The sequence below is a fragment of the Juglans microcarpa x Juglans regia genome, chromosome 4D (assembly GCF_004785595.1).
Source record: "Juglans microcarpa x Juglans regia isolate MS1-56 chromosome 4D, Jm3101_v1.0, whole genome shotgun sequence".
NCBI classification, from domain to species: domain Eukaryota; kingdom Viridiplantae; phylum Streptophyta; class Magnoliopsida; order Fagales; family Juglandaceae; genus Juglans; species Juglans microcarpa x Juglans regia.
Window position 1 is genome coordinate 21,258,666 of NC_054600.1, and position 25,894 is coordinate 21,284,559.

Consider the following 25,894-nt stretch of genomic DNA (forward strand, 5'->3'; position numbering starts at 1 on the left):
GGATGAGCATTACTCTTTTTATTTTGATCCAATAACAAGGATGGCTAGTCTTATGAAGTGCAAAAGGCTTCGACCCATTTGAGCTGTTTGGTATTAATAAATCAAGTTTGAATTGGTAAGATTGTATTCTGCTTTTGAAAAGGAGGCATAAGAGCATTACATCCTCCCTTGTGAAGAAGGAAGGGAAAGCCTTCAGTTCACTAGTTGGAGTCTAGACAAAGATGACTGGGAAGGAATATAGAAGAATGGCTGAAAAGGAGAGAGAAAACATGGTCAACGTTGTTTGTTTTGAACATTACTGTGGAACTTTTTAGAGAATACTGATCATGAAGGTGGAGATGAGCCTTGTGTTCAAGCTCTCTCTAATAAAGTCCTTGACAAATGCACATGCTTGATGAACATTGTTCCAAACAAAATAATTTGCACTTCCATTGAACAACAATATTAAATGGATAGAGTTCTAATGCCATTCAAACCATACAAAAACATAGAACCTGGCAATTACAATAAAAACTAGACACAGTTGAAGTGGGGTACCAAAAAGCAAATACAGATATGTGACATGAGAATGTCTAAAACGTAACAGCAGAGGATAGTGGCTCCAATATAGTACATTTGCTCATTTATTGATGTCCATAATTAACTTTCTTCATTCGAGCTGAACCAACTACTTAAGTCTCATGCAATTCCCAGTGCTTTCTTGATGTCGGCCTGCGTCAAACATACCAATAAACAATAGGGTAATGAGCATACTTGATGGCAAGCACACAATGGTGTGTGGGTTAGAGAGAGAGAGATACCTCAATGGACAAAGGAGTAGTGGTTGGGCCATAGCGTTCGATGACATGACCTTCCTTATCCACCAAGAACTTGGTGAAATTCCACTTTATCCTAGACCCCATGAATCCAGTTTTACTTGCTTTGAGGAACCTGTAGAGAGGCGCTGTATTTGGCCCATTGCAACGAACCTGGATGGAAAAGATAGTGAGATCCACTGTTAACAAGTGAATCCAAGGCATACATAAATTATGGAATTGTTAATCCAAATTAAAGCTGAACCCAAGGTGTGAGTATCACAAATTGCAAATAGTTAATCTAATAAGCATGGGTGAACAAGCATCATAAATCGCATGATAAACTTCCACAATTGCATAAATGAAAGTTGAACAAAGTAGTTTTGATGAAATGCCAACTATTACAATCTTCTCCATGAAGAGTAATATAGAAAGCCATTTTTAAAACTAATTTGTTCTCCCCATCTGTAACATGTTTTGGGAGTCCAATTATATAGTCCATTTTTGGTGGTTCCCTCAGTCATTGTTTTGAAATTTCTAAAAAAGAACAAAACTGAGCTATACATCTGGTCCTTCACCCTCTCGAATTTGGAACGGGGAGAGAGAGAATAATTTTTAAAATGACTCAGGAAACAAGAAAACGTATTGAGTCTGTGTTAGTAAAAGAACACTGCTATCCTTCCCATTTCGACTTCAATTAAAACTGTAATCATCTCCTTTGTTCCATCCTGGGTAACCCATATTTTGTGGCAGCAAACGGTGACTATCACTCTTCGGTTGGAATGTCTCCAAGACCTTTACCACTTGAGCCAACCCCTAGGGGTTTATAATTCACATGAACTTATAAACTCAACTTAAAGCATCTGACAGAGAGGAGAATAAGTTTCTGCAGAAGTTTTTTTCTCTTTTACAAGCTAAAGTATCTTTATGACAAAGCATATCTTTTGAAAGGGAAAACTACATTTTGCACCCCCCAAAATATCATCATTTTCTCACTTTGCACCCTAAACTATCAAATCTTGATAATCTGTCCACAGATTAAGATCTGATTGTTAAGATTACTGAAAACTAGGACATGGCACGATCTTAGTGTGATCTTACCAATGGTGCAAATTTTCAAAATTTGGTATCTAGGATCCCAATTGCCAATGGCTGTTGGGGTAGTTCAACGTGCAAGATGAAAAAACAGAGGTAGTTCAGAGGTGCAATATGAAATTTCATCCTTTTGAAATGGAATTACAAAAAATAAAGTGATAATAACACTTCAATTTGCAATTAATAAAAAAGGAACTCCAAACATCATGAACATCCAAGTTTTATCTGTATGTGATACCTCGGAATTTGAATTTCATTTTAAACTCATTTATGGGTGTACATAAAATCTCGTATCAGTTAGTACTAGGCAGAATCAGATATTTAAATTGGATTGGATTGGGAAGTCTTTCCGTAGACAGTTGCTAAGTCACACACGGGCTGTGTTAGGAATTGATCTATATAAGTAATTATGGAGAGTTGTTGAATTGAGCACTATACAATGGAAAAGAAAAACCCAGTTACCTTTTGAAATATTGGATATTCAGCTTTGTATCTTGTGCATGCAAATTGTTCCGTCTCCTCACTTGTCCCAGGCTCTTGTTTTAAAAACTGATTGCATGGAAATGCCAAGATCTCCAAACCTGCAACCATCCGAAAGATATTGTCAACTATACACAAATTTAAAGAATAAACTACAATAAACTTTCAACCTAAGGTCTCATGCACGAATCTGATCACCTAGCTGATCACTACAAAACTTAAGCACTAATGAATATATTACATAAGCCATAACAACAACTATCTATGACCATAACAAAATTATCTGAGACCTGCGATCACGCAAGATACTTACTTTAAAAATGCCAACAAATTAGAATTTAGGCAATTCTATAACAATATCATAATGCGGCTATTTCATAAGACCTCAAAGAATAGCAGTCGGTTACAAGAAAAATCTGACATGGGTCTTTGACAAAGAACGAGACTAAAGAAGACTTGTTCATGGAGTTTTCATAATTCCTGATAAAAATATGAAAATCCAGCAAAATCAATAATGGGTGGATCGCAAAGCTCCTCTGGCCACACAGAATACAAAAGCACATAAGGCTATAGATGCATGCTTATATATAAATATTAGAGAAATTGAAAAACTAATACATATGCACAAACCTTTGTCCTTGTATCCGCTGTAAAGCTCAGTCAACTGGGTGTAATTCGAATCTGTAAACCCACTGTTTATAAAAAATCAACCAACCCAGAATTAAAAAAGAAGGAAAAAAATGAATCTGTTCAGCATTTTAATAAATTTGGACCCAAATTAGAAGAAGGATATTAAGGGAAGGTGAAGAACCATTTGGATGCAACGTTAACCACAAGAAGGACCTTTCCTTTGTATATGCTGAGCTCAACGTCCTTACCCTTCGCGTCCTGCCCAATTCCCACAAAGAAATTTTCAGAGAAAGATTATGTTGGAGAGGGAGAAAAGACCAAGAAGGTGATGGGTTTTGTGAAAGAACTGATGTAAAAATGTTACCTTGACAGTGAATTCATGGATAGATTGCTCTGTGACTGACTGAGAAGCACCCATGTTTGCGTCTCTGGAATGGAAAAGTTTCACCTTTCTTGTTTTATGTATTTGACGCTGATTCGATTTATCAGGATTTTCCTTCTGAGATTGGAGCACCAGAAGAAGTTCTGAGGTTGAGAGGGGGGGACTTCGGGAGTGCCTCACGTTACAGCAGCTGCTTACGTTGAGGAGCTTGATTTTCGTAGTGTTGGAACCTTACGGGTGGTTGGTTACATTTCATCTGGATCAAGAATTCAAAATCCCGGGAGCTATCCTTTCCCAGTTCCCACGGGGCCATTTGCATTCCATTTTTAGATTTTTCTAGTAAAAAAAAAAAAACCCTTCTTTTTATTATCGTCTGTCTGAAACAAGACAAATTGATCACATATGAATATATGTCAATAACTATATTCAATATTCATAAAGATTTACACATTTAACCTTTCTCCTTTTTTTTAGTACTTAATATATTATCGTTGTAAATTAAAATTAATAATATAAAAATAATAAATATAAAGTCTAATAAGTATATATGAGTTCATTTAAGTTTAGTTGTATCACTTAATAATATATTATGAATTAATAAGTGCTACAAACACAAACATATTTCACAAAATTAAATTTATAAACTAACATGAATCAATTTGATACGTTAAATTTAATTTATAATAAAAGTAGCTTTACAATTTAATTTATCATATCAAATCACGTCAATTTGTAAATTTATTTTTTTTATATTTCTTTATGATCAAACCATTTCTTTATTAATTCACAACTACTATTAAAGGCGTTTGAATTCAAGAATAAAAAAATAGAAAATAATTTTTATAATTATAGAATGTGCAAGTTTTGCGCATTCTTTGTGAAAAAGGTAGGAAAAATATGAGATCCAAGTAAAAAATATGAATTTATAATTTTGTTTTATTCTTACTAAACTAAATGAATTCTTCTACTCATCATCCATACACCACGAATTTGGTAAGGAAAAAATAAAAAAAAAAATAAAGAAAATCATTTGTAGTGTATGGTGTAGAAATAATGAATAGAATTTTTCTTTAAAACAAAATGAAATCGTGAAGGTGTGCACCATTTAATGAAATTATATCGGTAGAATCTGACCGCACCATTTCGCTCACCATGTAACAACATATAAACACAAAAGAGAAATGCTAATTCTATTTAAGAAAAACATATAAAAAAAAAAATTATTTCTCTACGTATCAGTTATTGATATGCCCGCCATTTTATGCCTTTACTGGATGATAATGCTATGGCCTATAGCAATTTTGTGCTTGGCTTTTGTCTAATCTAATTTAAGTTTTAAACAGGCCCTTGTATCAAAATCTTGCAAAAATTCCTAAGATTTGAATAATAAATGTTTACTGACAGATGGTCAATATTGAGGAGTTTATAATTTTATAAATAAATAAAAATAAAAATAAAAATAAAAAAACAAATAGAATTGGTCTATATATATTCCCCTTCTCTGACTCTCTGCATATATTATTTTTCTACTATTCTTTTCTCTTATGTTAATACAACCCATAAGTGCTAACATGTCTGATCAATTTTCAAGATGGGACTTGAGTGCATTGGATCAATAATTTTGGAGATAAGTCTAATACTAGATTTGTAATGAAACTAAGAGTCAACCAATATATATATGAGTTCTTCCCATTGTTTATAGATAATTGAGCACAACCTGTTTGATGAAATAAATCAACTAATTATCTTCCAAAAGGGACTGGAGTTTGGTGGGATTTCTTGTATATATTAATTAAGGGTATACTAGAATCCTATTATTTTCCTTTAATTAATATATTGACTGAGTGTTAAGTGTTAATTATCAAGAGTTGATAATTTAATAAGACAATTACCGGATTTGGTATATTAAGCTACAAATCTAGAAATGGTGGAGACACTTTATAGTTGATAGATACAAAACATAATTTTTCCTAAAATATATTAAAATTAAAAGTATAGTCTTGCCGAAATACAAATAAAAAAAATTCTTAACAAAATTCGTTGCCTACACCACAACCAACACTGAGAATTCGGACTCGATTGTTTTCACAATTCCTCTAAACTCATCTCATCTAATCATTACAACTTTTACAAATTCCTATCAAAATAAAATAAACAATTCAACTTTTTCAAATCTCAAAATAAAAATAATATTAAAAAAATATATTTTAACAATATTTTATTCAACTTTTAATTTTAATCTCAACTCATCTTATCTCAAAAACAAATGTTCCCTACCGTGTATGAAATAATTGCAGTGAAGGAGAAATCAGAAATACCCAAAAATTATTGCATTGAAAAGTAAAAATGTTTCAATAACTGGCCCCAAAATATTTATATATATATATATATATATTGATAACAATCCCTACTAAGGGCTTCCAGGAAATAAATTATACTAGAAAATTAAAAAGAAAAGGAAGGGGGAAAAGATAAATGACAGCAGCCTATAGTTACAGCTCTCCAAAATCTCTAACATGAACGTCTTCCACTCTGCATTTGCAGAAGAGGGAACAAAATATATATATATATATATATACATATCGGGCATGCCAACATGCCATTCTTCTGTACCAAACCCTTTTCTGAAGATCTCTGCCTTGCTGCGTAAACACAATGGCATAAAATACCAAATTGATCCTTTTGACCAAGCCGCAGAACCCAGATGAAAAAATGGGTCATACCTAACAGTTATGAGACAAATAACAATGTGAGCAATTCAAGGAAATATTGGTCACATATGATATCTTTTGGGGAGAAATGAGAAAGGAAACTTCCATCTTTTGATGTAGATATAATAACAATGACATACCAGTCCGATTAGCTAGATTAAACTTCATCTTGGCCGCCAAAAGCTTGGACCTGAAGCAAATGACACGTATCTCCTTACACAAGAATTTAGTAACCTACATGTGACGCGCAAAAAAAAAAAAAAAAACCTACATGCAGTGCAATACAATATCTGAGTAAACTGATGATCCAATTATGGAGATAGCACTGGCACATTTTTTTTTTTTTACAAGTACAGCACTCGTACAGATATAAAAACACTAAATCATATAGCTTCTAAGAAACACTAAATCCAATAGCTAAGCCCCGCCCCATTTGGTTTCACTGGTTACTATTAAAAGAGGCTTTCTTTCTTTCTTGCTCCCCCCCCCCCCCCCCCTCTCTCTCTCTCTCTCTCTCTCTCTCTCTCTCTCTCTCCATTTTTACGCCCTCATCCAAGCAGTACCCACCCCCAGCCCACCCCTCAATCGCTGTGCCAGTTCCAGACATGGAAACCACAATCTCTGCTGCTAGCTTTGCACTAGAAAGATTACCAGAAGTAGGTGAAAGCAGTGAGTTGAGTGTGTATTGTCAACACAACTTAACACAATTTAATACTAACAAACTGTTTACTTCTGCACTCCTCCACTGCCAAAAACACGACGACTTATGAAGCAATGCATCTCTCCAGGGAATGCAAAGCTGTGGCAGCAAACACAAGATCAGGGAATGATGGAGGCCCACTGGCACATCAATGACTGGGAGGAACTAAACAGGGAGCTCAAGGAAAGGAGCAGTTCCTGCCAGGGGAATGGGCCAGCAAAATGATATCTATTGAATAGAGACATAACAATTGATCTCGGGCCCCCTTCCCTGGTCTATTTCCTCATTTGCAAAGCCAATATCACCACCTCACCCAATCACCTCATACCCCATCTCCATCCCCAAACTAGATAAGTCCTTGGCCATTGCCCCTCTCTCCACCAAAATTGGCTCTCGCTGAGCCACCCCACATGCATTCATCCCAAGCGTAATGTCAATCACCCCCCCACCCACCCACCCACCCACCCCCCCCAAAAAAAAAAAAAAAAAAAAAACATCTCTCACACACACACAAACCCAACATAACAGTCCAATCCTTGCTATAAAACCACATGACCACACCCAAACTCTAATCAGAAGATCATCAAAAGACAACGAAACTTAAGGAACAAGAAAAAAAGAACAGGACAGAATGAAAGTAGGAATGAGGGAGGGAAATAGGTTCAACTGTAGGTATGCTGGTGGGGATCAGAAAAAGAAGGCATGTATATGGCGCTTTAAGTGCTTTCTTTTTTCGGTTTTTTTCTTGGGTGTGTGGTTAATGGTTATGACTACCTATTGTCCTGTCCTCTTTTAACAGAAGGAAAGAGAGAAGAAAATAGATGGGAGAAAAATGGAAAATAATAATAGACATGAAAATAAGCAGGTGGACTAACAACAACAATAACTTGATTTAAATTGAAGATCTCTTATTTTTCATAAAGTAGAAGAATCTTGGTTTTTCTCTTATTTTTCATTTTGTAGGTATTAGTTTTTTCTTTCATGCCCAAATGTAACATCAAGAACAACTACTTTTCATTTTCAAATAACTCCTTTTTCAGCAGACATTGAACATTACTTCTTGGATAACCACTTTAGAAATTTCAGTTTTTCCAGAATTACTTCCCTACTTGAGAGTAAAGCAATCAGACGAGGCAAAGGAGGAAAAGAAGAAAAAAGCGCCTCCAAGAAATTCTTCTATCTGACAAGATTTGAACCAAGCATGGTCCCCATCTAATCCCATCCAACCTAAACCTTTGCCACCTATGCAACTATGATTGTTTAACTGTCACTTACTCTATTAAATAAAGTCCAAAAAATATAATAACAACATACCTCTGCCTGCCACTGGAATTGGACCATCAAACGGGGGTCTAACAGATATGGAGTTTCTGTGATTCATTGTGCGAGGGGGAAATCTCCATCCCTGGCATGGTAATCTTGTGGGCTCACATGGAGGGCCATCAAATGGAGCAGACGCATATGACATTTTTCCTTTGTCAGGATATCTTGGACCTGGGTGGAGGGAAAAACTTGAAATGTTAATTAAAATATTTTACTAAAAGATACCCAAGCAAAAAATGACATTCCCACAGAGCTCTGCTTTTTTCAGTAACTGCACTTAAACCTTGCCTGAAAAGGGTGCAGCAAACCTCCAGCGCTCATGAAGCTCATATGGGGGCGGTTTCATTCTCTCGTGGTTATTATAAGAGTTTTCTCTACCAACATTCTGCACATGGTGGAATCTGCTGGAGTAGGAAGGCGGTGGTACATCCCTCCGAGGCCTTACACGCTGATCTCCCCGAGAATAAGAGAACTGATTTGATGGTGCAGGCTGAGGTGGTTGTAAAGAGTAGGCCTTATCACGCAAGGTATCACCATTAGTTTGGCGACCGTTATTCACTGGTTGTACAGAAAAATTGCTGAAAGAGCAGGAGGCAGACTCAGGCATCTGCATTTGAGGATCTCTACATTCAGGAGAACGGTAATGTACTGTTTGGTCAACTCTTGGTGCAACAGGCTGCTGAACCACAGATTGAACTAAGTTGTCTCGGATATTCTTCATGAACATACCCAAATAAAAAAAGTAAAGAGCAAATAATGAGTTCAGTTCTATATTAACACTCAAAAGAAAGAAAGAAAAAACAACCAAGAACAGGGACGCACATGTGTACCCATGTAAAGCTGGGAATCAACACCACAGGTGTAGGTATCAGACGTAGAAGATGGAGGGGGGATAGGGGGTGGCGGAGGAGGAGGAGGTGGAGGGGATGACGGTAGTGGTGGGGATGAAGGTGGCACATCTTGAGGAAGTGGGGGAGCAAAGGGCAGTGGAATATGCTGTTCATACTGATTAAGCAAAGTCTGAACAGCATTGACTTCAGCAACTTGAAAAGATGAACTTGATTCCACTTCACAAGAGGGAGCCACGTCCTCCATTTCAAGTTCACCATCAACATCTTCCAAGATATGTCTATGCTTTTTGATTGCAGGGATCGATTCATGTTCTTCACGAGATTCGAAATTATGCTCAGGAGTGACTGCTTCAAAACTCTCTCCATCAGAATCACTTCCTTCATGGTCATCCTTGAGCATACGGGGCATACAAAACCCAGGAAGCTGAAAGCTTGAATTGCTGTGCAACATAAAAAATCTTGAAACAGGTATTTTGAGAGTAAATGAGATAAAAGGAAAACATATCAAGTAAATTCAAACCTTCCATATTCGTCGACAAGCATACCCTCCATTTCTCTAACAGGATCATCTAAGGCTCTTTCGGTCCTTGATGAGCGCCGAGAGTAGGGACCAGCAGAAGATGAATCGCTAAGGGAATCCAATTCCCGCATATGGTGACGTACAATGGATTCTGGAAGGATCTTCCTTTCTAACCAAAGTCTCAAAACCTAAACCAAAAGAAAGAGGAGCTAAGTAGCATGGTAGATCCTAAATAGGTGTAATCACATGTATACCTCCTGTGTACTTGGGCTATGCCTATCTCTATATCAATAAAATATCTTCTTACTTGTCAGGAAAAAAAAAAAAAAATGAACCATAAAGCAAATCAGGACACAATTTGAGATGAATTTGTCATTCCTATTTAAAAAGAATTTCACTTACCCTAAGACACTGCTTACGATTTTCGTGTGCCGTATTTCCAGGAGGAGCAGCAGCTGACAATAAGCGTGGCAGCACTGCTTGGATAGCAGAAGGGTAGATACCACCAACATCACCTGAAAATTCAAACTCCATTTTAACGTCAACAAATCCCTCACAGTTTGCATCTATTTAACTAGTTTTCTTGTAGTATAAGAGAACAATAGATGCATCACCTTTCAAACCTCGAGAACATTGAGTAATAGAATCTACAAGGAAGAATAAGTCCACTCTCCGATGTAAACTTGATTCCGTTTCCAAATTTCGAGCAAGGATTTCCACCACCTGATTTATAAAATAAAAAAGTAAACAATGGATTGAATGAAACACAGTCCATACAGCAGTTTATACTTCAAATGCAACTTAAAATAATGCAATGAAAGACAATCCAAGGGTTAGGCCAGGGCCAAGAGAACTCTTCGGATAACATAAGATGCGTTTTACAGCCTGGAGAAGCATGATTGTAAAAGTGTGTAATAAACTGGCAAGCTTTATGAATGGTGTATAATCATACTACATTTGCAGTTCTTGTCAACTAGTCAGAATTTATAAACAAGAATCGCGGTATATCATATATACGCACCCTTCTGAAGTTCTTCCTACACATGAAAAATTCAGAGCAAAAGAAAATAAGGAAAAAAATATTGCAAAAAAAGAATTCAGTCTAGGAAGAACTCCATAAAAGAGCGACTGGCTCAATAACTGTGCATATAAAAATTCAAAAGGAGGTACTCAGCACACATTGATAAGGGTCATCCACCCCAGAAACTATACCATAAGAAACAAAAAGTTAAAATTGTAAAAAACCAAAAAACAAAAAACAACCTAGGAAGAACTCTGCAAAAGATTTGACTGGATCAATTACAGCGCAAATAAAATTTCAAAAGGAGATACTCATAGCACATATGATAAGCTTCTTACACCCCAGAAACAATTATATAAGAATTTTATTATTTACCTCATCCCTGACAGAATTGTCACTTTACAAAAAGTGCCAATTGCTTAACAAGAGCCAACAGGAAAGTTCGAAGGGAAAAGGGGAAAAAACAAAGGACACATTCTTCAATTAATACCCTTCCTAATTAAATTAGAACATTCCACAGCTTTAACATTATCCTACCTTAGCAGCCACACCGAACTTTGCACAGTCAATAGCAATGCGTGTGGCCCGACCGATGCTCTCCTTTGTCCTTGTCAATGTTCCAAGCATTGCCTCAAAAGATGATAGAGCAACATGTGCCTCCCCATGATTGCCTACAGATTTTGGTCTTTGAGTTGCCGCTGACTCAATTTTTTCTTCTTCAACAAGTGAAGCACACAAAGTTTTCTTGCAATGCAAATGCATATAAGGAGTACAGCTGCCATTATTTTGAACAAAAGTACTACTATCTGAAGTGGACATGTTATGATTTGAGGTATGGAGGGGAGATGCTTGTGCAAGAGAATCTCCCGCATCTGTTGTTGATGGACTTGACCTGATGCCCAAGATGTCCTTTTCACCAAGGTGATCATCAGAAAAGGAACTAGAACTAGGACGCTCCTTTGAATGATAATGTTTGACATCTTTAACAACCTCACACCTAAAACAAATAAGTACGAAAGCAACGAACAATTAGAGCAGAAAATACTTCCTTTTTTTTTTTTTTTATAAGTAATTAGAGAAGAAATTACTATAGTATTTAGATTAAGTTCTAAGAAGAAATATAGAGCTCATGTGATCTTTAATATGGTAGGGTATAAAAAATATGCTTACATGCCGTTTACTTTCTGTTTCTCATCCAGCGAACGCTCCGAACATTTATCATCCTCACAACCAGCACCCACCTCTGCCCTGTACTGAAGTGCAAAGGAACACTTCCCAGGTGAAGCTTTAAGAATCTCTTTAAAACAGGAGACAGGGCCTGCACTCATCCCAGTATTCTCTGAAGGACCAACACCTTTATCACAAATTTTGGTTTTACAATTGCTCGATTGGGTATTTTCCGTATCATCTCCATTCTTTGGAGATGACAAAGGAACCGATGAAGTCTCATTGAAACCAGAATTAGCCTGTCTTTCACCAATATTTGGAGACAAATACCCTGGACTTTGTGTTGGAACTGTAGTTCTAACAGCATGAGTGCCAAAAGACCCTAAATCAATATGGTCCCCAGCATCAGGGAAGACATCCTCGGAAGATTTATCCTTTTGGGTCTTATAAATATCAACCGGCTGATTGCAGAAGTCCATATCCATTGATGATTTAATATTTTCCTCCAAGATTATTGGATTTAGACTTGTAGCAAATCCAGAACCTCCAACTGGAGTAGAAATACTGCCATGAGAGTCCATATACAGCAAATCCAGACCATTCCCTACTTTGCTTTCCCCAGCCATGTGAGGGATATAACAGCCGCTATCTAGAGTCTTTAAGGTAGGTGATGCTTCATTACATACTCGACCTTCTTCAGCAGCATTGGCTGACATGGCTTCCAGAGCACGATGAAGCCGTTTAGATGGAGGTAAAGCAGCTTCGCCATCCACTGAGCAGCCAAATGATTGTTCATTCCGAACTTTCCAAGGCAGAGTTCTATTTGCCAAAAGTTGATTGCAACGTTCTGAAGGTGATGATACATTATCCAGAGTTCCATTCACCAAACATGAGTCCCCGTCAGCAAGATTATTATTGTCACCTTTCGCAGCAATGCCAATCTGCTCTGATCGATTAACCATCAATTCCTCCATAATTCTCCCTTCTGTTTGTGAACAGCAGCTGAGCTCCTCCACAGAAGATGATTTTCCCATCCGCACCCTTGCTCGTTTCACCAAAGGTAGGTGCTCATCTCCATCTTCCTTCAAACACCTTTCATTCATCTTTTCATAACTTTGTGAATTTAGACTGGCATTCTGCGCTAAAACCTCCAAACCCATGTCCTTGTCCAATGTAGCGGGAGGCCCAGCTGTATTATTAGTTACTCGTTTTCTGTTTGGTTTCCTTTTCTTCTTAATGAAAACAGCCTTTATTTGAAGATCAAGTGCTTTGCTCAACTTAAAATCTCCATCCAAACATTCAACAACCATGTCAGAGTGCTCAAGTTTACAACCAGACTCTATCGTGCTACCTTCATTTAGACTGAAGGCATCAGAGTCAACTGTTGCAATTTCAGAACTATTTCCTTCAATGCTACCATTTGAAACAAAAGCAGCAGAATCAACATCATCTGACTCAGACACATCTGATGATTTCCTGATCCTCTTATTCCTTCTTAAAGAACCATCTGGAATTACATTGGCTATTATGTCTCCAGCATTCTTGCCACCTCCATTACATGGCATCATGAAGCTTTGGGATCGACGGGATTCCAGCCTTGATGAGCTTCTAGACCTTTGAGCCTTTGTTTGTGTGACACTGCTCCGTGGTTGTGAGAGACTAGATCTTTTTTTTGAATAGTAAGTAGTCAACGAAGGTGTTTCTGTAACCACTGCAGTATCAGCGGATTCCTCCCCTAAGGCTTCTTTATTAAGCATATCAAAGTTGGGTGTTGCATCTAAGGTACCCTCAACCAGAAGACTTGGCTCATTTTTATCTATTGTAGAATACGAAGTTTTTAACTCTGAATTAAGAGTCGCTTCAGAAGCTTCTTTCTGATCATTTTCTCCAAGGTGCCTGGCTGATAAATCTACTGAATCCCCGCCCTTTGCTGGTGTCAAATCATCATTGGAGTTAAAATTGTTGAGTTGGTCCTGTTCCTTTAACTTCTCATAACTATCAATAATCTCCTGTATGGCCCGTAAAAAATCAGCACTCCTGCCCTGCCGTTTGACCAGAAGAGACTGTTTCTTCTCTTCAGTAAATGCTTCAACATCAGCAGGATTGCAGAAGCCTCTGAATAAAAAAATATCCATTAGAATAATGGAAAGTCACTACCTAAATTCACATTAGACTTGTATAAGATACCTGAATGAAAAAAATCACAGAGGTTTTAAAATCACCAAATAATGGATGTCCAAGGCAAACAAGTGAACTCACCACCAAGTGAAAATGCTAAAAGTTAAAAACAGATGTAAGGTAAGAGGCAACAGTTACAATGACAAACTCCTATATCAGAATCCATATTGCATTAGCTCTCAATATAGAGTAACTAAGAAAAGAAACCTCAAATAAAAGTGGAAGTCACCATTACTTATCAAAAAAAAAAGTGGAAGTCACTATTACAAGTATACCACATTGGTATGACATATTAATATGACATTATTTCAGAAAAAGGTTATATATTTATATTCCCTGCACCAGCTGAATAGTAAATATGTACGACCACACAACACACAAGATGTTAAAAAAATAACAATTTTGCAGTGTTTCAAGTACTTTTGCAATCTTTGAAATTTCGGGCATTGCAATCCTTCCAAATACTCCACATCAAACACAAACACACCATCCTTCCAACCTTTGAACCCATGGCTCCACCTCTAGAGCCCCCCAAGCCGCCATTAGCTCTACCACACGGCATAGCATCACCCATTCCACTCCAAGAAACTGGAATATTGCTGCCACAATGTCCTATAGCCACTTCATGGTGAAGCAATACATGATCTACAATTTCTTCACTCTTCTTGCACATACAACACGAATCCATCACCAATATGTGTCACTTCTTAATATTATCCATTGTTAGGATCTACCCTATGCCGTCATGCAAATGAAGAAATCCATTTTTGAGGGAGCCCTGTTCCTCCAGATACTTTTCAAGGGAAAGGACTGTATAACCAGCAGGTGTAGGACATGATAAAATGATTTGCGGAGTGAAGTGACAGAGTCCACTTGCCAGATTCTTCCCAATCCAACACCAATATGATGAAGGAAATTCCATTGTGGGCAGTCATTAGTCAGCTAAAAAAATCAACCATTGAGACCTCCCTGCATGATGAGATACTATGCAAATCTGGATAAATTTTCTTTAAGGGCCTGATCCCCACACCACACATCCTACCAAAACCTGATTCTTGACATATCCCCCACCTCATATAAAAAAGCCCCCCACCCTTGAGGGATTTTTTTCCGCACCCCCACTCCAAATGGCCCATTGACCACATTAGTGCACAAATCACCGCACATGCTTCAATACTTTACCTCCACAACTAATCCCCATAAAGCCCCTCTCCCATTAAATAATGCCATAGCCACTTTCCCAACAATGCCCTATCAAACATGAACAAGTTTTTGACTGCCAAACCATTGCTAGGAGCTAGAGCCCAAATCAAGGGCAACCTGACTAGGTGATGTTTGTGTATCTTCCAAGCCAAAGAGTCCACCTAGAGCTTCTCAAGATGCCTTGCACACCTACCAGGATTGGGAATAAGGACAAGAAATAAGGGGATAGACTCGATAAGAGCTCTTGATGAGAGTGATCCGAACCCCTTTTGACAGATAAAGATGTCTCCAACCTATCAATTGCCTTTCCATTTTCTCAATAATGTCATCCCAAATCGACTTTGTCTTGTATGAAGCCCCCAAGGGAAGACTCAAGTACTTCAGGGTCAAAGATGTCACCCTATACCTGAGGATACTTGCCAATGCCCATTTGTCTACCGCATTGGCAATCAGGACTAGTTCTAACTTAACCAAATTGACCCTCAAAGCTGATACCGACTCAAAAAAAAAAAAAAAAAAACAAGGTAAATGATGGATTTGTTGTTGGTCATCCTTACAAAATATCAGTGTCATACGCGAAAAGAAGACTAGACACTTGCAATCCATTCGTGTTCCTTCTTCCCACTGAAAAAGCTAATAAGCACCCCCTACCCACCATTGCGCATAACATTTTGCTCAAAGCTTCCATAACCACCACAAAAAATGGAGGGGATAAAAGTCCCCCTTGTTGCAAGCCACAGGAGGGAACTATTGTAAAACAGGAAGGGATACCATAAAACCAAGAATCGCGTCATATAGATGCAGTGTGCAATCCACTAACACCATCGTTCCTAGATACAGCAAAAATATCATATTTACGTGATCATAGACCTACTCAAAGTCCAGCTTACATAACACACCTGGGAATTTATAGTTCTTTCATAAGAAGGGCTAGCTTGGTCCTTGTCCTATATGTGTTATTACTTCCCATAATACCCTTATTAATAGAATGAAGCCTATGTGCCTCAATTTATGCATTACATATTTTTAAACGGACAATTTTGGAGAACTATGTTAAAAGTTTGAAAGATTTTTTTTTCCATAAAATTGTGCAATTAGCAACTAAGATATTATGAGAAGAAAGAAGTAAAATAATTACTAGAATGTCACTTTGAGCATAAAAAAGAAGAGGAATGAGAAGTTACATCGCAAACCTGGGGTCCTAGACAAATGACATCTCCTTCTCCCATACGATCAAAGTGGACGGTGAGACCTTGGGTTCAAGACCCACTAATAAGTCTATTTATATAAAGTACCTTTTTTTTTATATAAAAAAAGAAATAGCAAAAACGGTAAGAGGGAACCAAAGGTTGAAACTCTCTCTCCTTTGGCATAACCATAGTAGCAACTTTACCTTGGAATGTGAGGGGCTGAACAATTATAGAAAACGTCTTCGGGTAAAGAATATGATTCGAAAGTGGAGTGCTGATGTTATTTGTTTTCAAGAAACCAAGCTGAAGTTGGTTAATCAGACAATTGTGAACAGTTTATGGAGCTGTCAATGTGTGGGATGGATTGAATTAGTTTCGAAAGGGGCTTCGGGTGGTATTATTATTATGTGGGATAGGAGGTTAGTAGAGATGGTAGATCATTATGTGGGTGAGTTTTTGGTTGCTTGTCGATTCAAATCTGTGGATGATGAATTTGAATGGGCTTTTGCGGAGATTTATGGTCCTAACGTGGATAATGGTAGGAGTATTTTATGGGATGAAATGGCGGGTGTTTACTGCTGTTGGGATGTTCCTTGATGTTTTGGAGGGGATTTTAACATTACTCGGTTCCCTAGTGAGCGAGTGGGGGATAATTATTTCTTTCATGCCATGAATACTTTTTCTGATCTGATTTTTGAGCTTGGTTTGATCGATCTTCCGACAGTGGATGGAAATTTTACGTGGTCCAGTGGAAGGGCATGGTCTAGGCTAGACAGATTTCTGGTTTCAGATTCATGGGAGGTCTGTTTTCCTGATTTGAGGCAGAAAAGGTTACCGAGATTGCGTTTTGACCATTATCCTATTATGTTGGAGAGTGGGGGCACTTTTAGAGGACTAAGGTATTTTAAATTTGAAAATATGTGGTTAAAGGCTGAGGGTTTTGTGGATAGGGTGAGAATGTGGTGGTCTTCATACTCTTTTTCTGGTACTCCAAGCTTTGTATTGGCTGGTAAACTTAAAACATTAAAAACAGATTTGAAGGAGTGGAATGTTGAGGAGTTTGGGGACATGGAAAATAAAATGAAACTTTTGATGCAGCAGTTGCAAAGTTTGGAGGAAAGGGAGCTATTGGGGGGACTTATCCATTGAGGAATTGGAGAGAAAAAAAAGTGGTTGTGGATGATTTAGAGAAGATCACTTTAATGGAGGAAATCTCTTGGAGATGGAAATCCCAGGTCCTTTGGCTGAATGAAGGTGACAAGTGCACGAAATTTTTTCACCGAATGGCGAACTTTCATCGAAGAAATAATGCAATTGAGGTTCTTCATGATGGTGAAAACATCATTTCAGATCAAGAGGTCATTAAGGATCACATTGTCAATTTTTATGAGAAGTTGTCTAGAGAAGAATATTCATGGAGACCAAAGCTTGATGGACTGTTTTTTGACTCTATTGATCAGTCAAGTGTAGAATGGTTGGAGAAAGCTTTTGAAGAGGATGAAGTTCTCGATGTGGTTAGAGGAATGGCAAGGGATAAGGCTCCTGGTCCGGATGGTTTTTCAATGGCTTTTTTTCACTCTTGTTGGGATATAGTGCGAGAGGATATTATGAAGTTTTTTCATTAATTTTATACATTTATGAAATTTGAGAAAAGTTTCAATGCTACATTTATAGCACTTATTCCCAAAAAGGTAAGGGCTGTGGAGATGGGGGATTTTCGGCCTATTAGTTTGGTGAATGGGGTATACAAGATAATCTCTTAAGGTGTTAGCTAATCGTATGAGTGGCGTGTTGGGAAATATTATATCGAAATCTCAAAATGCCTTTGTAAGAGGGAGACAAATTATTGATTTGGTATTAGTTGCTAATGAGTATGTGGACAGCAGAATTAAATCTAATGAATCTGGAATTTTGATTAAATTGGACATGAAAAAAGCGTATGGCCATATTAGTTGGGATTTTCTCTTGTATTTGCTTGGGAGATATGGTTTTGGAGAGAAATAGTGTATATGAATCAAATATTGCATTTCAACGTCGAGATTTTCCATTTTGGTGAATGGCACTCCGGTTGGGTTTTTTAATAGTTCACGTGGTTTGAGACAAGGAGATCCGCTATCTCCTTTTCTTTTCATCCTTATCATGGATGCATTGAGTAGAATGTTGGAAGCGGCGGTAGAAGGAATGTACTTTTTGGGTTTTGAGGTGGGCAATGAGGAACGGAATAGCATGAAATTATCTCATCTCCTTTTTGCTGATGACACATTGATTTTCAGTGAGCCCAATCAAGAACATATTTGATCTTTGAGAGCATTATTGTTATGTTGTGAAGCTGTCTCGGGTCTCAGGATTAACCTAAACAAGTCTGAAATTGTACCGGTGGGTGCCGTAGGTAATATTTCAGATTTGGCTAATATTTTGAAGTGTAAGATTGCTTCACTGCCGCTGAAGTATCTTGGTCTTCCCTTGGGAGCTCCTCACAAATCTGTTTGATATGGGATGGGGTAATTGAGAAGATTGAGAGAAGGTTGGATGGATGGAAAAGGTTATATTTGTCTAAAGGGAAGAGAATTACTTTGATAAAGAGTACATTGTCTAATCTTTCTTCGTATTTTCTTTCACGTTTCCCTTTAACGGCTGGGGTTGCTAGTGGAATTGAGAATATTTATCGTAATTTCTTAGGGGGAGGAATAGGAGAGGAAAAGAAGTTTCATTTGGTTAGTTGGAATAAGGTTTGTCAACTGGTTTCTTGTGGAGGATTGGGAGTTAGAAATTTGAGGTTGTTTAATAAAGCACTCCTTGGAAAATGGCTTTGGAGATATCATGAAAAGAAAGATGTTTTATGGAAGAATGCTATTGCTGTTAAATATGGGAGTGGGTGGGGGGATTGGTGTTCTAATGAAGTTAGAGAAGCATATGGGGTGAGTTATGGAAGGGTACTACGAAAGGTTGGGGGGAGTTTTCTAAACATATTAAATTTAAGGTGGAGAAAGGGAAGAGGATTCTCTTTTGGCATGACATTTGGTGTGGGGAATCAGCTCTTAAATCAAATTTTTCATCTCTTTATAGGATTGCAAGTAGGGGTGGCAATATATAATACGACCCGTTAACCCAACACGAACACAACACGATAATAGTGGGTTTGAGTTTAGTCTTAATGCGTTCAGGTCAAAAACGGATTGACCCGTTAAGGCACAATTGCTTAACGGGTTGATAACGGGTCAACCCGTTATGACCCATTAAGGAAATTAGAGTTACAATTATACTTTTATACCTAAATGTAAAATTGTTGGGATTGTAATTTTGGATTTGTAGTTAGTTTCATATTTTTTTATAGATATTGTGATTTTAACATTTATATAAAATTATGCTAAACTTAATCAGGTCAAACGGATTAATTTCGGGTCTATTCAACCCATTTACATAAAAGGTTGAAATGAGTTGGGTCGGGTCGGGTCGGATCATGTTAACCTATTTTGTACTATTCACTAACGGGTCAAAATGGGTTGCGTCGTGTCAACCCATTATGTTAATAGGTCGTGTTAGGGTTTGAGATTTTGACACGATAAACTTAACGGATCGTGTTCAGATTGACCCATATAGTATAATATAAATGTCTTGACACGATACGACACAACGCGAACATGACCCGTAAACACGATTTGACATCCCTAATTGCAAGGGATCAAAATGTTGTTGTGGCAGATTACCTTCAATGTACGGATAATAATATTCTATTGAATGTTGACTTTATTAGAGATGCAAATGACTAGGAAGTGAATGTTGTTTTAGATTTTCTGGGAAGAAACTCAAAAGTGATGCAGGGAAGAGAGGACGGGCTATTGTGGGATCATGATGGAAATTTCAGGTTTTCAATCAGTTCTTATTATAAGGAGCTTAATTGTCATTCTGGCTGCGTATTCCCTTGGAAAAGCATTTGGCGGGTGAAGGTACCTACTAAGATGGCGTTCTTCAATTGGGTGGTTGCTCTAGGGAAAGCATTGACCACGGATAACTTTAGAAAACGTGGTTTGTGTATAGCTAATTGGTGTGTCATGTGCAAGAAGGATGGTGAATCTGTAAATCATCCTTTTTTACATTGTGAGGTGGCAAAGTCTTTGTGGAATGAGGTTATTGGTCGAACAGGTTTATATTGGGTGATGCCTAAGGAAATTGTGGATCTCCTTGCATGTTGGTGTGGTTTCAAGGCAAGGAAATGTGTTACTGCCAGATGGAGAATGATTCATTTGTGTTTAATGTGGTGTATATGGCTGGAAATGAATGAGAGATGTTTTGAAGACAAAGAATTCTTTTGAAGATCTTCGTTATTTTTTCTTTTCTACTTTGAGTTTGTGGGCTAGGATCTTTGTAAGGAATGATGATAATATACTGAATCTGTTTCTATCGTAGTTTCTTGCTTTCTAGCTTATAGTAGGTATTTCCTATGTGTACTTCCTGCGTACTTGGGTTGTGCCTATTCTTGATAATAAAATTCTTATTAATTAAAAATAAATAAATAAAAAGCAACTTTACCTACTTGGGCATTTATTTAGGTAGGACAAGTATGGGCCCAGCTATGGCCTAATAAGATAGGACAAGTACCCCATCTCAATTAAAACAAGGTAGCTTTTTTTATTATTATTAGAACTCATATGTCTTTTTCTTTTTTAATAACTCTAGGACCTATTTGAAGGAAGCTGCCAATGCACACATAAAAAGCACCAAAAAGAAAAGAGTACAAGAGAGGCTATCTCTTTCCTAGGCTTGGCAAAGGCAGGTTCTAGCATTGTGCTCCACCAAGTGCACCACATTAAGCGCAAAGGAACCATCCTTATCGTGGCTTGCCAAAAAGGTTTTTTCAACACAACAACATCTCCATCACCCTTTGCAGCATGACCCATAAGTCTCTAGCCACCTTGTAGGCTTGCAGCAAAGTAGACGATAATTAGTGCTTGTCTCGATCCATTTGCACATACAACGTCAACCCATTATTATAAGTCGCCTATCTCTCAAATTATCCACCATAAGAATCTTCCTTAGGGCTTCCATCCAACCCTAAAAATGCTACCTTCAAAGGGAATGAGACTTTGACTCAAAAGGTTTAGCACATAATATTTTTTTTTTTTTTTTTTTTTTTATGAAAAGGGAATGACCCCACGGCAGAGTCCTTAGGACTCACCCATGGAACCTAAACTCCCAGGGACACTAGCACAGCAACCCACCACCATGGTCTCCCACTTAAATCGCAATTTGATCCAAGCTAGAATCGAACATGTGGCATGGGGCTCATGCACACAAGTTCACCCTTACCACTTGGGCTACCCACGGGTGGGTGCACATAACGAAAAAAGATAGGACCTCAAATGTTCAATTTTGGAGGGAATCCAAGTATTTTATCCTCCGCCCGTTCACCTTTACAGAATATAGTTAGTGATGACGAAATTGCTTCAACTCCCACCCATGTGGTGATCTGATATAAGTAATGTTCCACAGTGGTCCATTAGCAAAAATCTGCATAAGTCCAACTAATGAAGCCTCCTTACAACTACTAATAACTAAACAAAACTGGGAGACCTTCAAAGGTTGATCCTACAACATACTATAATCTAACTCTTAACCCATCCCCCACCTCAACACTAACAAAATGAGAAAAATCCCCAACCCCTTCTGATGTTGACCCACACTCCAAACCCAACGAGCTAAACCTCATTTGAAAATCCTTCCTCATATACTATTGAGCTCATTCACAATAGTCTAACAACAACATTGTATTTGGAGATATGAATTTTCAATTAAAAGGTTGCATTTGGTGATTTAACTAAGCTATTCATATCAATTCAAAATTTAGTTGATACTTCTGAACATTTAATAAAATAACTTCCCAAGTTTCCACACAGTGACAGCATCTACTCCTTATCATTATGACAAGTTTTTAGATGAATTCAGATCACCAAAACAAAACCAGAACAGAATCACAGAAAGTTTTTATTGTGCAAAAAGGATTTGAGGTTCCAAAAGCCTGTAGGAAAATGAAATGGACTGACTACAATTCAAAAGTGCAAGCAAATCTTCTCATATGAACGCAAAAATTCCCCAAATTGATGCATGTATTTCAAGAGACTTTGTTGTATTAGAGATCCATAGAAAAGTTTGTTACAATTTTACTGGAGTTACCACTGGCTTTGTGGATCAACCAACTGCTCCTGGACAGTTCCAGGGAATTCAAACCTCCAAAAAAACTGCCGCAGCATAGAGGGTGATGGCAAAGCCTATTCTATGAAACAAAAGATCAGAACATATTAGTTTCACAACGAGCACACTCACCTAGTACAACACAATATAAGATATTCCCTAGCAAAAGGTTAACAACTAGATCCATAATCAGTAAAGTAGTAATGGAATCATATTCCAACCAACATACATGAAAGCATCAGAACCATTCTTAACACAGTCAAAATTGAAGGGTTGACGTTAGAAGAGCGGTTCCAATCCATTGTGCATGAGTTGTGTACTCAACTATAGAAGTAGAAAAAAGCAATGTTTTTATCTGCTGCACGAAAGACAACCTTCTTTCACCATGCCAACACCACTACAAACCAACTAGAGGACAGCTTCCTTTTGTGGATATCCAAAGGACCAATAATGCCCCCACTATACAGAAAATATATATAGTCCATTGGTAGATTCAGATGCGATGAAACCACTCCTTTCAATTGCGGGGAACTGAAAAACTTTTCATGCCTTCTATACAGAATTGAAAAGAGCACGAATTGAAAAGGAAAAGAGGAGAGGGAGAGAAGCATTCCACAATACAACTTACCAGAAATCCAAAAACTATGTATCAAATCATATCAATTGCCCAGAGTACTTACATCTGTTCCGGCTTGGTGCCAAAGAAGTGGACGACCACTTTCTTCCAATCAGCTGTGAAACCCAATCTCTCTGGCTCTCCTACCTGCGATCAGATATCAACCTTATAAGCCAAATTAAATAACCACCGCACCTATTCTTAAAGCCTTCCAAAAGAAGTTTCAAGCGAGCTTCAACAACCCCAAGCCAAATCAAACAATTCACATACAAACTTTATTCTAACTTCAAATATTCGTGATTAGATAGTTCGTATATTATAAAACTAACCTATAAAAAAAATGTATATTGGCATAAAACCAGAACCGGAGCCTGATACCAACTCACCCAGAAAAATCTTAGCTTAAAAATAGTAACAAAATATTCATACCAAGATCACGTGAATAGAAACCCAATAAACATCACAAATTTACACCTTTGTCCTTCAAATCCACAACACTACTAAACAAGGGAACACCCAAACTGTAGCACACAATTAAGCACATAAAAAATCACAAAATATATCCACATGCTATCCAAAGCCATTACTAAGGTAGTGCACACCTTACTTTTTCTCTATAAGTAAAATAAAGCATATATCCAAAATTACAAAAAAAAAAAAAATTCAAAGAAATAAAGCAGAGTGCATACCTTAGCAGGCCAGGCAGGGAACCCTTTGACTTTGGCGAGCACAAGATCGCCAACCTTCCATTGCCGGCGCGCCGCGGCAGCTGCGGCGGCTTTGCTAACCCCTTTCCTTCTGCTGGGCGGCATCGGGGACTCGAACCCTAAACAATAAATCAGGGAAAGCGAGTCGAAGCCGACTGAACCGAAATATCCAAAGACAAGGCCAAACAGCCCGTGAAATGGAGCGGTTTGGCACCGTGTACGGAATCCTCAAGGAAGAAATTTCCAGGCATTGATATCACAGAGGGTTTCAGAAGGGGGAGATAGAAAGACAGAAAGAAACGGCTGATTCCGCAGGAAACCCTAATTTAGCACAAACAAAGAGAGAGAGAGAGAGAGAGAGAGAGAGAGAGGTGGATGTTGTGGAAGAAGGGGGATACACGGAAAGATATGAGTTGGTTAGGTGGTGGGCACTGGGCAGGCTAGTATACGCTGGGTGGGAGCGTAATTTCCAAATGATTTAGAGGAGTGGGCTAACATGCGCAGGAATTGCGGCCTTGTATGAATCTACGGCTTAGATACTGTCTGGAAGGCAATACAAAGTGCATGTGCATGTCACCCACTTTCCCCAACGAATCATTCCGAAGCTGATAGGTTCTGTTCTGTGCCCTTCTGCCGCTTGTGGTGGGCTTTGACTCTAAACTCAGTCTGAACTCCAACTTTTCTGCTTTGTCCTCTTGGGCTTAGGCCCATTATATAGTCTTCCTAAACATAACATTTTTTTTTTTAACAAAATTATTTCGTGCAACTCATTTAAAAAATAGTTAATTGCAAAATCAGTGCTTTGAGTTTTTATGTTTTTGCGGTTCGATGCCTCAATTTTCAATTTTGCAAAATTGACATATGAACTTTAAAAAACTTATAATTAGGTACTTGCGTCAATTTTCTATTAGAGTATTTGAGTGGCTGAAGTGGATATTGATGTCACGTGTCACTTAATCAAGACTAACATATTTCTAATGGAAAATTAACAAAGATATGTAATTACGAGTTTCGTGAAATTCAGAGATCAAATTTATAAAAATTTAAAACTTGGATCTCGAAATGCAAAAGCGTAAAAACTCATGTATTAGTTTTACAATTAACGCCTAACGGTCTGAAAATTTTAAAATCCTCTCAAAGAAAATTAATAGTAAGACTATAAAACTAAAAAAATTATATTCATCATCCTTACACCACACTACACATGATTAATAAAAAATTATGTGTAGTGTGTGATGTAGGGATGACGAGTAGAATGGCTCATAAAACTATATCTAGCATTGCTCTTATTCTTAATCCCATAAATTTCCAAAGGTCAAACTATAAAATTTCTTCATATCCAAAAAAAAAAGAAAACAATAACGTGTGTATATATGACACGATGAGACAATGGGTACAATAAACTGTCACTTGTAATGAAAACTATAAACAAAAAACTCTTTAGTAACAAAGAATCAGCCCAAACATCGAGTACGAGATGAGAGATCTTTAGTAGTGATGCTTAGAGAATTAGATGGGATCAGAAATATTTAAATATTAGTAAAATAGTTTGTGAATAATAGTTAAATTATTTAAGTTATGATATTTTATAAAGTTTTGGGAAATGAGAAATAAAAATCTTATAACGTTAAAATATTGTTAAAATATTATTTTTTAATATTATTTCTGTTTTGAGTATTAAAAATATTTAATTTTTTCTTATGTTTTATTTACAAATTTGAAAAAGTTGTAATAATGAAGTAATTATTAAATGAAAAACTTGAAAATTTAAAATTGAAAAGTGTATGTTTAAGTGATGTTTAGATGTCGAGATGTGATGAAATGAGATGAAACCATATCAACATCCAAACAACTAACTCTAGATACTCTAGACCTATTATTAACTTACTTCTCAATTTGGGCTCAAAATTTGGACTGGTTTTTCTTTCAGTCTGGTCCGAAACTCGAAAAATTAGGTTCATCCGAACAAGTATTTACCTGGAAATTCATGTAGGTATCCAAATTTTATAACCGTCTATATCCAGATGTGTGTATAGTATATAATGTAGGTATCAGGTTGATATCCAACACCCGTAACCAAGTTCCAAGTTTCATTTTTTTTGAAAATTTTATGCTTTATGATGAAATGGTATTGTTA

At 37.3% G+C, this 25,894-nt stretch overlaps 1 protein-coding gene across 1 annotated transcript; it reads right to left on the reverse strand.

The window, feature by feature from the left end:
* Positions 1 to 401: 401 nt before the first annotated feature.
* Positions 402 to 24,247, reverse strand: LOC121260211 (protein HUA2-LIKE 3-like). The gene is made up of 16 exons (XM_041162049.1): positions 23,740 to 24,247; positions 23,115 to 23,197; positions 11,678 to 13,789; positions 11,045 to 11,504; positions 10,101 to 10,209; positions 9,889 to 10,001; positions 9,487 to 9,674; positions 8,938 to 9,406; positions 8,404 to 8,830; positions 8,107 to 8,286; positions 3,364 to 3,611; positions 3,181 to 3,257; positions 3,000 to 3,061; positions 2,352 to 2,470; positions 801 to 968; positions 402 to 711 (listed from the first exon to the last, which is right to left on the reverse strand). Exons 1-16 carry the CDS (start codon positions 23,860 to 23,862, stop codon positions 679 to 681), a joined length of 4,971 nt encoding a protein of 1,656 aa, XP_041017983.1. The 5' UTR covers positions 23,863 to 24,247; the 3' UTR covers positions 402 to 678.
* Positions 24,248 to 25,894: the final 1,647 nt, after the last annotated feature.

Bases quoted from the DNA above. Each gene is read 5' to 3' on its own strand.
- LOC121260211 (XM_041162049.1), bottom strand. From the start codon at position 23,862: ATGCCGCCCAGCAGAAGGAAAGGGGTTAGCAAAGCCGCCGCAGCTGCC. The intron at 23,198-23,739 runs GTATGCACTCTG...ATCTGATCGCAG, and splicing joins TCCCTGCCTGGCCTGCTAAG to GTAGGAGAGCCAGAGAGATT. The intron at 3,062-3,180 runs GTTCTTCACCTT...TTTTATAAACAG, and splicing joins GTTAACGTTGCATCCAAATG to TGGGTTTACAGATTCGAATT.